Source organism: Lissotriton helveticus, chromosome 8 (genome assembly GCF_964261635.1).
Source record: "Lissotriton helveticus chromosome 8, aLisHel1.1, whole genome shotgun sequence".
Classification (NCBI taxonomy): Eukaryota; Metazoa; Chordata; class Amphibia; order Caudata; family Salamandridae; genus Lissotriton; species Lissotriton helveticus.
Window position 1 is genome coordinate 1,278,221,890 of NC_136069.1, and position 14,565 is coordinate 1,278,236,454.

At 48.6% G+C, this 14,565-nt stretch overlaps 1 protein-coding gene across 1 annotated transcript; it reads right to left on the reverse strand.

Moving 5' to 3' along the window:
- Positions 1-662: 662 nt before the first annotated feature.
- On the reverse strand, positions 663-5,705 carry LOC144771946 (uncharacterized). Its single transcript, XM_078656177.1, has 2 exons — positions 1,616-5,705; positions 663-980 (listed from the first exon to the last, which is right to left on the reverse strand). The coding sequence occupies exon 1, from the start codon at positions 5,700-5,702 to the stop codon at positions 3,000-3,002; it is 2,703 nt and encodes a 900-aa protein (XP_078512303.1). The 5' UTR covers positions 5,703-5,705; the 3' UTR covers positions 663-980; positions 1,616-2,999.
- Positions 5,706-14,565: the final 8,860 nt, after the last annotated feature.

The following is a 14,565-nucleotide window of genomic DNA, read 5'->3' on the forward strand; positions in this document are numbered from 1 at the left end:
TCTTGTTAACTAGAATGTCTAGTGTCTGAGCTGTAAGCTTGGCTGTTCGATCTGCTAGATCGTTACCTTGGGAAATAATGTCAGTAACTTTCGTATGTGCCTTGCACTTCATGATAGCGATAGCTGTCGGTAAATGTATTGCATCTAACAGAGCTTGAATGAGGAGACCATGCTGAATCTTGGTTCCATGAGAAGTCATGAAACCTCTCTCCTGCCAGAGCACTCCGAAGTCGTGTACAACTCCGAATGCGTAACGTGAATCTGTGTATATGTTTACTTTCAGGTCCTTGGCACGTATGCAGGCTTGGGTCAGAGCAACTAGCTCTGCTGCTTGAGCAGACAGGGTGTCAATACGATGTGTTTCAATAACTTCAGTGTCAGTAGTCACTGCATACGCGGCTACTAGTTCTCCTGTACTAGTTCTCATACATGAACCGTCCACATAAAGTGTCAGGTCGGGATTAGGTAATGGAATGTCTGTCAGGTCTTGTCTTGGCTTAGTCATAGTGTTAACAACTTCCACACAGTCATGTGTGGCGGGATTTGAAGTAACTGACGGTAACAGAGTAGCAGGATTTAAAACGTTGCAGCGTCTGATTTCTATGTGTGGCTGGAACAGTGTCAGTTCATAACCTGTTAAACGTGCAATGGTCAAGTGCTGAGTCTGTGTTTGGTTTAAAAGAACTTCCACGGAGTGTGGAACTTGTACTGTCAGGGAATGTCCTAATACTATGGAATCACTTTGTCTAATTGCTAGAGCTGTGGCTGCAACTGACTTGAGGCACGCAGGCAAAGCCTGGGCTACTGGATCTAGTGTGCTCGAAAAATAAGCACAGGGCTTGTACTGTCCGGCTTGATCTTGTGTGAGAACAGATAATGCAGTACCATCACGTTCTGTGACAAAAAGTGTAAAAGGCTTACTGTAGTTCGGTGTAGCTAGAACAGGTGCTTGACATAGGGCTTTCTTTAATTCATTAAAACTAAGGGGGTCATTAGGATCGCGGACGGACTTGCGTCCGTCCGCGACCCCAGAGCAGGAGGGAACCTCCGCATGGCATGCGGAGTTCCCTCCTGTGCAATTAGGATGTGACCGCAAGGGTTGCGGTCACATCCTCTATTTTTAACATTGCGGCGGGTGGAGCTTCAAGCTGCACCCGCCGCAATGTTAAAAATGCACGCATTGCATTTGCATGCAGTAAGAGGCAGGCACCGCGCGGTGCCTGCCGCTTTCTGCATGCAAATGCAGGGGGGTACCATAGGTACCCCCCATGTGCACCCCCCACCCCCCCTTCACCAAGGGGGCCCGCAACGGGCCCCCGCAGTGAAGTTCCGTATGTTTTTCCACGGCGGAAAACCCGCCGCGGAAAGGCATACTTTACAGGCCATCCTAATATGGTGGACGGTGTCTGACAGACACCATCACCATATTAGAGCTTTTCCGCCGCGGTTGTAAGCCAGCCGCAGCGGAAAAGCTGCGGACGGAAACCAGGACCCACCAGCCATCCTAATGTGGCGGTGGGTCTTTGGTCAGTCCGCTGCGGTTTTCCGCATCCTCTGGGCCGGCGGTGCCTTCCGCCGGCCCCGAGGATGCGGAAAAACCGCGATCCTAATCGACCCCTAAGTGTATGTTCCTGGGTCCAAGGGAGGACAGTCGATACGGCTGCCTCCTGTGTCGTTAACTGTATCAGTGGCTTTGCTAGAAATGCATACTGAGGAATCCATTGTCTGCAATAGGAAGTGAGGCCGATAAAAGCACGTACCTCCTTCTGTGTCTTGGGCTGTGGAAGACTCGCTATTAACTGGATACCGTCTGGTGTCAACTGCCTACCCCACTTGGACAGTAAGTGGCCTAAGTAGATCACTTGCTGGACACAGAACTGAAGCTTCGAAGGGGACACCTTGTGCCCCATCTCGGCTAGGAAATACAGAACTGTAAGTGACGCTCGCTCGCAGTCACGTTCAGAACGGGCTGTGATCAGTAGATCATCGACATACTGGAGCAGGGCAGTGTCAGTTGGCATGTGAATATTGTCTAGTTGTCTTTTAAGTGCTTGACTGTAAATGCTAGGACTCTCTGTGAAACCTTGAGGAGCTCGTGTGAATTTATAGCTCCTTCCATTTAAACAAAAACCGAAAAGGTACTGGCTGTCTGGATGAATTGGAACACTGAAAAATGCATTCTTGAGGTCTATTACTGTAAAAAATACAGCTTCAGAATCAATAGCTGTCAATAGGGATGAAATATCTGGGACTACTGGATACTGGGGTATGATACATTTATTAAGTTCTCGAAGGTCAATCACCAATCGATATACTGGAGGTGCATTTGGATCAGTACGTTTCATGACTGGAATGATAGGAGAATTACATACATTGGAGTCAGTTTCTACAACCACTCCTTGAGCAATGAGCTCGTCAATAATTTTGGATAAGGCTGCTACAGCCTCAGGTGGCAATCTGTACTGTCTGATTCGTGGCAGGACTATACCTTGCTTGAGAGTCACACGATGGGGTGTGATTTGCATGAAACCTACATCAGTTGGACCTTGCGCCCATAAATGCTGTGGTACATTTGACAATCTTGGATCAAAATCTCGTAATACATAGTGACCTTTAAAGTCTCTTAAAAACAAGCGTATTCCTTCTGGGGAACAGCAAATAACTGCACCTAATTCTTTTAATGTCTTAATACCTAACAAATTTTCTGGACATGATTTCGTAAGTAACAAATCAGTAGTTCGGGACAATGGACCAACTTCTAGAGTAACTGGCTTTGATATCTCGTTTACAATAGGCTTTCCTGAAAATCCAAGGGAAACATTTCTAGAGCCTGAGAGCGGAGCCCCTGGAACCTCGTCATGACTGATAGTAGTCCTACTTGCCCCTGTATCAATCAAAAACTTTCTGTCTTTCCCTAATACTTGACTATGTACATAGGGACCCTCTTGATCTACAGGTATCTCGATGAGAGGCAAGCCTACCTCCCTCTCTAGGCTGTTTCATGAATACTGTTGATACTCTCGATACTCGGACTGGGCATACTGGTACATCTGCTGTGTAACATGCTGTGTTGCAGCAATAGGCTGCGGTGCTGGAACTGTCTGTTGTGCATTCTGTGGTGACTGAGAAGTCTGTGAAACTTGTTCTTGTCTAGGCGGACGTGGTCTTTCTTTAGTTTTACCAGTGGCTATGTTGTGTGTCAGAACTGCACACTCGTTTATAAAATGACCTGGCTGTTTACAATAATTGCATGTCCCTTTAACGGGAGCTGCAGGATGACTGGCTTGATTCGGACCCCTCTTCTGACTGTCTTGTGGAACAGATTGTGCAACTAGTACTTTCATTTTGGTGTCTTTCATACGTCTCCTCTCGTGTTCTTGCTCTTCCCTGATTCTATTCTGGTGATACTGGAGCATCTGTAACATCTGTGACGGGGTACTAGCTTGCCAAGTACTTTCGACTTTCAAAACTCGATTTTTAACTTGTGGGCTTGAATTCTCGACTAGTTTGGTAACAAAAAGATGAGGGTATGACTCGCTACCTGTCTTCAAACCACTGTTGATAATGAAACATTTCTCGAATCTAGAATAAAAATCACTAGTATCTTCATCCTGTTTCTGTTTGCATGCTGAGATTGCATCCCAATCTTCCTTTTTCGTGGCTAGTAACCTTGGCAAAACTTGAATCAATAACTCTGGCAATTCTTTACATTTCTCCCCAAGACCGGTACCTGGTACTCGTATTTTATCTTCAGCTTCTAGAGCTGTCCAATCAATCTTTTTCTCTCCCACCTCCCATTCTTTTTCCTTGAGTTTTTCATATACCCCTGCGGGCAACAGGACCTTTAGCATTTTAATTATATCTGGATAAGTGTATTCTCCCATACGGAGCATGTCTTTTAATTCTCGATGGAACCCTGCTGGATCTTTGTCGTGACAGGGAATTAATTTCTTCATCTCTAAGAGTTCCATCTTTGTGACAGGGGTGTAAATAAATACTCGTTGCATTTCACCATCCGGTGTCCTAACTGGGTATACTTCTCGTAACGGATGCTGTCTATCTATGTAAAATGGTTTACTTTCTGGGGGTGAGACGTGAACAAAATGCGGGTTCAGAAACGTTCTATATTTGTGGCGCTGTTCTAGAATGACACTAATTAAATCGGTACCTAAACCTCTCCATTTATACTGGAGTAACTCGTTCAGAACATCATGTAACGGACCTGGATCAGAATGTTGACCCTCATACAATGTAATGAGGTGCTGGATCATATACATACCCACCAGTCGCTGCTCGGCTGGGGGCAGTTTCAGAAACATTTGTGCCACTATTTCGTCTGGAAAAGTGGTAGAATCAGTAATCCATCGGACTGCTGATCGGGCTAGTTCTTGTTCATGCATAGTACTAAGTTCACTATAACCGATTCGTGATTTCAGAATGTGATCGGTAGCTTGAAATACTTGTTCTAGAGAACCTTGTTCTGGTGCTGGAAGATGAAAAACTTTCTTGTGTTCTAGGCGTAAATGTCGGTCTGGAAATCTAGATTTACCTACATACGCTATTCTGGCGGTATTCTCGTCGTCTACCTCTTCAGCAGAAGAGTCGTTTTCCTTCTCGCTTACTTGTGCTGCTTTGCGTTTCTTGTGTAACCTTATTATTTCTTTACGTATTTTCTTGTACATACTCTCTATACTACTGAGGGTCTTGTGTCTACCCTCGGCTATATTATCACTCCACCTTGTCAGAACTTTCATTTCGGTCGGATCTTTAGTCAGACAATCTTGTTCCCTTACTAAACAATTGATTAAAAACTTTAATAGCATGAGCTGGGTCTCAGCTTTCCTTAGAGACATGATTTCGCCAATACTTTCTGGATCATCCCCTGTACGGATGAAACGATATATTCTGTCTAGATCTTCTTTCATATTCGGTAGGGTGTCCAAATACTCGGTCACCCGTCTTACACGCAATGAATATATAACAATATTATCATCGCCTGGGACTGGATCATAACGGCATTCGGTAAGAGCTCGTCTGATATCTGCAACGGACTGATATTTGGGCGTACGCTGTAACGCACGTTCATGTAACTCGACTAACGTTACACGTTTGTGTGGCGGCGGGGTACCAGGAGGACCTCCTCCCGCGGCCCCTAAACTGGAATCATCGACTGATACTCTTCGTGCTGGCAGAGTGACCGATGTAGCGGGTACTTGTACTACGGGCTGGACCGGGGGTACTGTAACAGGTGCTGTAACTGGTGCCCCGGTGGCTGGAAGAACAGGAATTACATTATTTATGGGAGCTGGCGGAGCAGGATTCGCATATTCTGGGACTGTGTCGTCCAAATAGGACGAGAGGAAAATATCAGCTGCGGTCGGTTTGTGACGTAGCTTAATCGGAACTAATGGCGGCGGAAAATTACATGGTGCTTCCGGGGTTGCTTTCGGCAAGCCCTCGGCAAGAAGAGGATACATACCCTTAATAAGGGCATTTCTCTGTCTGTCTGACTGTTCGGCTTTAACTCGTTCACCTATTTCGATTAATTCCCTTTCTTGGGCTCTTTCTGAGGATTCTCTACTTAATTCTGACTTTCTGATTTCTTTTTCGGTTCTTTTATGAGATTCTTTGCGCCATAACTCGATGGCATCTTTCTGGGACTGTCTGGCTTTCTTTTTCCATAATGCTTCTTCTACTCGCATGATGCACTCGGCATCCCACGTACCTGATACGGGCCATCTATACTTTTCCTCTAATTCCTTGGTGTACTCCACCCATAAGTCTAGATATAATATGGCACTTATGCCATGCTTATGATACATAAAATGACCTGGACTGTCCCTAGGCGGGACAGGAACTGCTTCTTCGAGCAGACCTTTTCTAGTTCTTAGCTGACGTAATTTTGAGAACAGAGGCATGACTAGACTGGAGTCTGGACACAATACAATACACAATGAACACAATAATAACTGCAATACGAATCATTCATACCACGACGTTGAAAACACATGAAATAACATTTAGAATAACAGTTCGGACAAGATACTACCTGAAATACTGAGAACAGAACACATGAATTTCTCGAGAACAGAACTTACTAGAACAGACTAGATGCACTGCTGAAACAGTACGAAACTTACCGGTCCCATAAAGAGACACGTCAGGACCCGCATCCACCTAAGTGGACACTTCGTGTTGGATCTGTGTACCCAAACCCACGGACCAGAGACAAATTAATTGACCCTGTCTAGATACTACCCCAGCAACGGTACTCACCGGGCAGCAAGAACGGAAGGCCTCGGACTGGACTGGACTGCTACGACGACGGACGGACGAACTTCGGACTTCAGTTACAGGTGGGCCTCCGGATACCTCGGACCTTGGACTCTCGGCTTGGGCTCTGGTCGGGACTCGCCGCGTTCCTCCACCGCCTCGTCTGGATGCTGGACCGCAACCTCCGTCTCCTCCGTGGACCTGAGGGATACTTGAGGCAGAAATATCTGCCGCTGCGCAGGATGGTTCCGTCACGGCTGCAGAGGATCAGGGGGCCTGCGTGGCTTCTCCGGCGCGTGGGGAAAGGGCAAGTCCCTATTCGGGCGCCATTATGTGGTAAATAAATAATTAATTACCGGTACTATTTTTCAGGATACTCATACAAATAGATAGCTCAATAAATAAGAGTCAAGATACGAGGTAGCTAGAGTATACAGGCTTTAATTAAGCATAAAGGACTGGAACAGGACAGCCTGTACGGGGATGGGAGGGCAGCTGCCTGGGGCAGGGACAAAGGAGCGCGCTAACTTTTAATAACAGGGCACAAGTATATATAGTTAAAACATTTACATGGCATTCAATACAATAGGCATAGCAGTAGGCGGAGTTTGTAGCAGTCGCGAAAGACATGTGATGTAAACGTAACAGAATATGTCATAAAAGGGGTGGAAACATGGAGGGGGCTACCTGAGCAGCTGGGACCTCTAACCTAGTGGTGCGCGCAAACTGGCAATGACGTGTTACTAGGGAGAACTGGGGGGCTATGACTTCTGCGCTAGAAGAGGAGACGAAAGTCTGGAGTGTCAGAGCGAGATGTACCCGGGCATATCTAGTATCTCGTGTTTAGGGAACATGTTGATAGAATCCAAAAGTTATCAGGGCAAAGGCTAACAGACATTAAGACTGGTGCATGCATAATCCTATATGTAGTGTGTGTGCGAGGAATATTCTATGAATATTAATACAGTATTTCTCTTACATGGAGACATAAAGGCTAGACCATGACGGAAACTATTGATGCGATTCAGTAGCTTAGGAATGCAGAGAAGAAGGGCTGGACTGATAACTAGAATCATAACATACTCTTGGCAGACTGAGAGGCAGAGCCAGGCCGAGCCGGGCACTGCGAGGCATGAAAGTAAGTGAAGGGTCAGGGATACAGGTGGGGGCTGTATCGCTCCTCAGTGAGGGTTCAGGAAACAGGAGCTGAATCTGAGTCCGGGCCCTTTTGAGGCCTAGAAACGGGGACAATTCAATGAATTAACGTGCACACTGTAAAACGTGGCAACGTAGCTTTACATAGGCCTGATATTCGTTGTATTCACGAAGACTGGAAACTGGCATACTAGAGATGGACACAACTATAATTGCGTCTTTAATCGATCATAGGGAATACATGCATATCGATCATGCACATATGACATAACATGGGGAACACGTAGGAACATACAACATGGCAAAATTTACTTTTCCACACATCAAACACAAATTGCAAAATATGGGGACTCCTTATCACAAAGTGAGGAAAGTCAGGAAAATGGTCAGGCGATTTAGTCGATGTTTCTTAAGTAATTTTGCCCGGCGTTAAACGCCTCTAATACCTTACGAAGTTTATCAAATAAAGAGGCAGGCGCTGGAGACAGGAAGACAGGAAACAAGTTTTATTCCGACGGAGTAGAACACATCAGGTCGGACAACAAGGTATCGTCTCGAGGTGCTCTCTAGCAGCCTCTCTAAGGCTTGGCCTTTTATACACTGGTTTACGACATGTGACCGTTCTTTATTACAATAAAGACATTGTGAAGTAATGAAAGATGACATCCCCAGTACCCCTCCCCCCAGTTCCGGCTCATTCCAACACGTGGCTACAGTAGAGGTCCTCACCCCCCATACAATAGGAGGGGGCTATCACGCAGCTGAGTGTTCCGTCGATTCCTTTAGAATGTGTGCGCCTGATCGAATCTCAGGGGGTGGGGAGGTCATGATCAATAGTAGCTCCTTTAAAGAGGGGCGAGTGCATACAGTGGGGGGCAATAAACTGTATCCTCAGGCCAAGGGATGACCAGCGGTCCGTGCAGACAATCGGGCTCAGAGGAAGGGGTCATCAAAGGAGAGATATTCATGAAAGAAAGGATCGGTGTGGACAATCGGGCATAGAGGAAGGGTTTATCAAAAGAGGGGTATTCATGGAAGGAAAGGAGGTGTTGGTCAGGCGCGGGGTGTGATTCCCAGAGACAGAGTCATGTGGAAGAGGAGGGTTCATGACTTGTGCATGCGAGCGCGGGGGCAGCCGGGGTGCATGGGCGATGCTTGCAGGGTCAGGGAAGTGCGCTGATGATCGATCGTGAACAGGGAGACCATGGTACCTAAAATGGCTGTCGTGCATGTTCATATGTGAGTCTGAGGAATGGGCAAGATGGCGCAGATGATGTTCAGTTCACGAAGTAAAATTCCGCAGTCCTCCCTTTTAACATGTCTCGCCAGCTTGTCAATTCGGATCTATCCCCATAAGACCACGTATTTCTATCTCATAGAGGGGCCTCATGTGCTCAGTTCTAAAGTCCAAAGTCTTAGGGCACATACAGTTAGAAATGAGTGAACACAAAGGTGGCAAACATTGAATACCTAAGCAACACCCACACAGTATCATGACTGGTATCAGTATAAATGTAAACAACCTCCATCCCCAGTCCTTCAAAGTGTCCCAAAACCAGCTTCCAAGCGACCATCCTTCTTGCTCCTGGTGAACCTCTGAGGATAGTCTGTGGAGGTGTTCGATTGCTTTGTAGACTGAAGGCGAGTTATCTGGCACGTAGGTGCAACAGCTGGAGCCGATGATGCGGCATGCTCCTCCACGGTCGGCCAGAACCACATCTAGAACAAGGCGGTTTTGAAGAGCCACCAGGCGGACTGCCTGAAGCTCAGCCGTGTTGTTAGCGAGGATGCCAGCCGTGATGTTAATGGTTGTTTCTACTGCCTGAGTCAGGTGTCGGATAGCACTGCTATTTGCCATTGGGCCCCACAGAGGAACAAGTCCCTTCACCGCATCCAGGAACTGTGCTCCGGTGGAGTCGGCTTGTCCAATGTCTCCGGCGCGCTTTTGCCGGTGATGGTAGGCTGGGGCCACATACGTGGGGGGAAGAATGAAGGCGATGTAGCACGTACCCCTCCAACCTTTCGGGAGCCAAGTGTAAGCTTTGATGCCACAAACAAAGTACATATTCGGAGAAGCAACAAAGGAGGGGGGGTCAACTGAGACCAATGTTCTGGTGATGCGGCAGGAACTGTGACCCACCAGCCGTGTTCCCTGGCCTTCGAGGCACACGAGACCTGTGACATTGATGACAGACAGGGCCACAGTCAGAGTGGCAGCCGTTCGCTTCCGCAGGTGGGAGAAGGTGGGTCTAGCTGGATTGTGGAGTACTTGCATTTCAACTCGTTCTTTGGCAGGGATGTTCATATGGAAGGCGGAACCTGAGGTCACAGGACAAAAGGGGGCAGACGTCCTTCCTGTTTTGTTCAGCCAGAACCCATAGTAGAAGTGTGACACTGTTTGACCAGAAGCGGCGTTGTCCTTGTGGCTTTCCTGCAAGAGGATCAACCAGGCGAGGCAGGAGCCGTGAACTGAGAAAGGAGAAGGGATGAAGGGGATGGAGTGTCCAGTGGCATGCGGGAGCAACCCGCAGACCCAGCAGTTTGTGGCATTTGCAGCAAGGTTGTGCTGGTGTAATAGTTGCACGAAGGAATTGTTCCAGAACTCCTTACGCCTTTCTCGGAGCTGAGGCGAAAGGGAGATCAGGTGATGCTCTTTCATGGTGGTTGGCTGTGCAGTGGTCAGCAATATCTGATGAGCGGGCGTGCTGTCCTCCAAGATCCAGAAGGAAGTCATGAGGAGGAGGCAAAGGAGGAAGAGAATGAAGAAGGCGATTGTCTTTGATTTGTGCAAATTGTCAGCCTTTGGGTTCCTGTAGTGGGTATTTCCAGTTGCGTCCATCATCTTCTTATCTGGCGCTTCCATCATCTTCTTATCTGGCGCTTCCATCATCTTCAAGGTGCTCGGTAGTGGGCAGAACCACAGACTTAGTTTAGCTTCTCTCCGGGTAACCCTTGGTTGTTTTAGGCCACCGTTCTGAGATTTTAACTTAGTCCGTGGTCTACTTAGCCGAAGCTCCCTCCTTTCGACGCAGGAAATACCCTTCCCGGGATGGCACAGTGGGATAAGGGAATTTTGCAAGTTCAAGTGCCTCTGTATCAGGATAGCAGTTCAGTGATGGCCGGTCTTTGTTCAGGAGCTCTTCTTGGGTGTCGACGTTTTCTGTCGTGGCCAGGGTCGAGGAGACCTTCTTGCAGTGGTGGGCGTGCAGCCAGTGCCTTTTCCCCTCTACTCGAAGAGCCGTCCGAGTGGTGATCAGTACTTGCCAGGGGCCCGTCCACCGGGGTTCCAGACTCTATGCCCGTTGAAAATTCCGGACTAAAACATAATCTCCCGGTTGGATATCGTGACCGGGACCCCTGGAAGCATCGGGGATGGCCTGCTGCACCTGTTGATGAATGACAGACAACGTTTTAGTTAATTTGCACAAATAATCTGACAGCAGGACGTCGGGGACGTCGTGAATGGAGGTCGGTTTGGGGGCAGTCCAGAGGTTCATTGGTCGCCCAAACACAACCTCGTAGGGGGTCAAGTGGTGCTTAGTGGGAGTGGAGCGCATCGATAGCAATGCCAGTGGGAGGGCATCTGGCCACTTAAGTCCTGTGGTGGCCACTATTTTTGACAGTTTTTGTTTCAGTGTAGCATTGTGTCGCTCAACTAGGCCAGCGGATTGGGGGTGGAAGACCGCATGGAACCTCTGCTTTACCCCCAGCCCCTTCAAGATTAGTTGGATAACTTCAGCTATGAAGTGGGGGCCATTGTCACTCCATAAAATTCGACAAAGGCCATAGCGAGGGAAAAACTCTTTCAGTAGTACTTTGGCAGTAGTCATGGCAGTGTTATCACGGGTTGGATAGGCTTCCACCCATTTGCTGAAGGCGCATACAATGACTAATACGTACTTCAGGCCTTGGCATCTCTCCAGCTGGAAGTAATCCATCTGGAGGACCTCAAAGGGGTGGTCGGGGATCCCAAACCCTCCCCGGGGTACCACAGTTCCTTTCCCGGGGTTGTGTTGTAGGCAGATAAGGCACTGCTGGACCAGGCGTTTGGCTGAGTCGGAGATTTTGTTGTTGTGCCAGACTTTGGAAATGAGTTCAATCATGGGGGCAGAACCTATGTGTGCAGGGGAGTGTGCCATAGTCAGTATGGGAATCAAGTATGAGTCAGGCAGCAACCATTTGTTTGTGTCTTTTGTCCGCCAGCAGCCTTCATCGTCCTTCAGACCCACCCGTGCCCATTCAGTCAGTTCGTGAGGTGTGCTGGCCGACTGGATGTCCCTAATCGTTTCCCTAGCGTCAGTCCATTTTTCCGCTTGTGACCTGGTCACATATATGCGTGTCGTTGTCCTATTCTCAGCTGTGGTTCGGGCAGTGATGTCGGCCAGTGCGTTTCCCTGTCCAACTAAGTCCGTCACCCTCTTGTGTGCCTGGCATTCGATCACTGCTAATCGTTTGGGGAGGAGAACTGCTTCAATCAGGGCGGAGACTAGATCTCCGTGAAGGATGGGCGTGCAGTGGGACATCAGGAATCCCCTTTCCCTCCACAAGAGCCCAAAATGATGAACCACCCCGAAGGCATACTGGCTGTCCGTGTAAATGTTCGCCGTGGTTCCTGCTGCTATGATACATGCTCGTGTGAGGGCAATTAGCTCTGCCGCCTGTGCGGATCGTTGCGTGATGCGGGCTGTTTCAACTACTGTTCGGGCTGTCGTCACCGCATAGGCAGATGAAGTGGTGCCATCTGGGAGTTTGATACAAGAGCCGTCTACCCATAGCTCTCCATCAGGGTCTGTAAAAGCAATGTCTCGTAGGTCAATTCTACTCCTGGTCTGTTCGTCCGTGAGGGTCACACAGTCATGTATAGGGGGCACATCGGGGTCATTTTCAGGCAAGGGCAACAGTGTAGCAGGATTCAAAGTAGTGCATCTCTTCAGAGTGATGTGGGGTGCAAGTAGGGTCAATTCGTACCCCGTCAGTCATGCACTGGTCAGGTGTTGAGTCTTGGTCTGGTTCAAAAGGGTGTCAACTGCGTGGGGTACTAACACCGTGAGAGAGTTCGAAAGTACAATTCCCTCACTCTGACGGATAGAGACAGCAGCGGCGGCTACTGCTCGAAGGCAGGCAGGTAAAGCTCTGGCGACTGGGTCAAGAGTGGCAGAGAAGTAGGCACAAGGGCGTTGTTTGGAGCCGATGGGCTGAGTTAGAACCGACAATGCGCATCCCTCCCTTTCGTGAGTGAAGAGGGAGAAGGGCTTGGAGTAATCTGGTGTCCCTAGGACGGGGGCTGAGCAAAGGGCATCCCGCAACTCCTTAAAGGACGCTTGGCATTCGGGGGTCCAAGGGAGTGGGAAGGAAACATCTTTGGCCAACAGGGAAAGTAGGGGCTTTATAATGAGACTGAAATTTGGTAACCATTGTCGGCAAAAAGAGGTAAGGCCCACCAATGAACGGACTTGCTTCTGTGTCTTTGGGATGGGGTGTCTAGGATGGTTTGGATTCGGTCGGGTGTAAGTTTCCTCCCTTCTTTGGACAGGAGATGGCCTAGGTGTGTCACTTGAGGCTGGCAGAACTGCAGTTTCTTTTTGGAGACTTTGTGGCCATTCTCCGCAAGAAAGTGCAAGAGTTGGATAGTGGCCGTGATTGCAAGTGGAGTGGTGTCGGCCGCCAAAAGGATATCATCGACATATTGGATCAACACCACTCCATCTGGTAGCTGGACGGCGTCCAGCTGTCTTTTGAGAGCCTGGCTGTAAATGCTGGGACTTTCAGTGTAGCCCTGGGGAGCTCTACAAAATCGGTACGAACGGTTTTTTAAAGTGAAGCCGAAGAGATAACGGCTGTCTGGATGGATGGGGATAGAGAAAAATGCATTCTTGAGATCAATAACGGTGAAGGTGGTGGCAGTGGACGGGATGAGGGTCAGAATGGTGGTGATGTCTGAGACTACGGGGTACTGTGGCACCACCACTTTGTTGACTTCTCGCAGGTCGATGATAAAGCGGTACGCTTTCTCATCTCCCTCACCTTGCTTCTTAACAATGGGTAGGATAGGGCTGTTGCAGACATTACTAACCACTTCCTCTACCACTCCTGCATCTACCAGGGACTGAATAATCGCTACCAATGCCTTCTCGCCTTCGGGCGATATCCGGTACTGTGGGAGTTTCGGGAGTATTGCGTCTGTTTGAACAGTTATGTGCACAGGGTCGATCATCATTCGTCCTACATCCGAGTCGTTTCTGGCCCATAGGTACAGGGGTAGGGTGTCAAGCAAGGATAGGTCAGCATCAGTTATAGAGTACATATGTCGTGCGGGGCGGGATCTGGACATGCTCGGGTTGTCGTACAGGATGACTCGGACTCCATCTGGGGAACACCTAATAGTAGCTCGGAAATGTTTTAGTAAATCAATACCCATAATGGCATCAGGGGCGTTGGAGGAGAGCAGAAATGTTGTGTCAGTGGGGTTGTTTCCTAGGTCAAAGGAGATAGGTACAGACAGGGGATTAGTGGAGGGCGTTCCACCGAAACCTATCGATGTAATGTGTGAGCCAGACAAGGGTGCCCTTGGAATCAGTCGCTTTGATAATACACTACGTGTCGCTCCAGTGTCTACCAAGAATGGAGACTTTGTACCCAGGACCTTAGCGGTGACGTAAGGACCTTGCTGGTCAACACAGAGCTCGACTGGATCCCTCCCTTGCCCCTGGCAGTCCTATGCGAAGTCGGGAGTGTTCTCACTGTCAGATAGTTGGTATTGGTTCTGTCGGGGACGGTCAAATGTGTTCGATCTTCCTGGTCTGTCGCCGTTGGTGTCATTTGTGTACCCCCGCCCCTGCCCTCTAGTCCTGGGGCCATTCGTCATGTCCCTCGTTTCTTTATTTTTAATTAGTTCCAGAAGAGCCGGACATTGAGACTTCCAATGCCCAAATCCTTTGCAAAATGCACACTGATTATCTTCTATGTCCCTACGTCCAGAGTAGGGAGTGGGTGTGCGTTCCTTTGGGGGTGGATTTCTAGGGGCGATTGATTGGTAGCTCCCCCTGTGTAGTTCTTTCCCAACTGCCACCCCTTGTATCTGAGCTATCATCACCCTTTCTTTCAAATCTTTCTTCTTTCTCTCGGTTGCCCTATCAT

Bases quoted from the DNA above. Each gene is read 5' to 3' on its own strand.
- LOC144771946 (XM_078656177.1), bottom strand. From the start codon at position 5,702: ATGCGAGTAGAAGAAGCATTATGGAAAAAGAAAGCCAGACAGTCCCAG.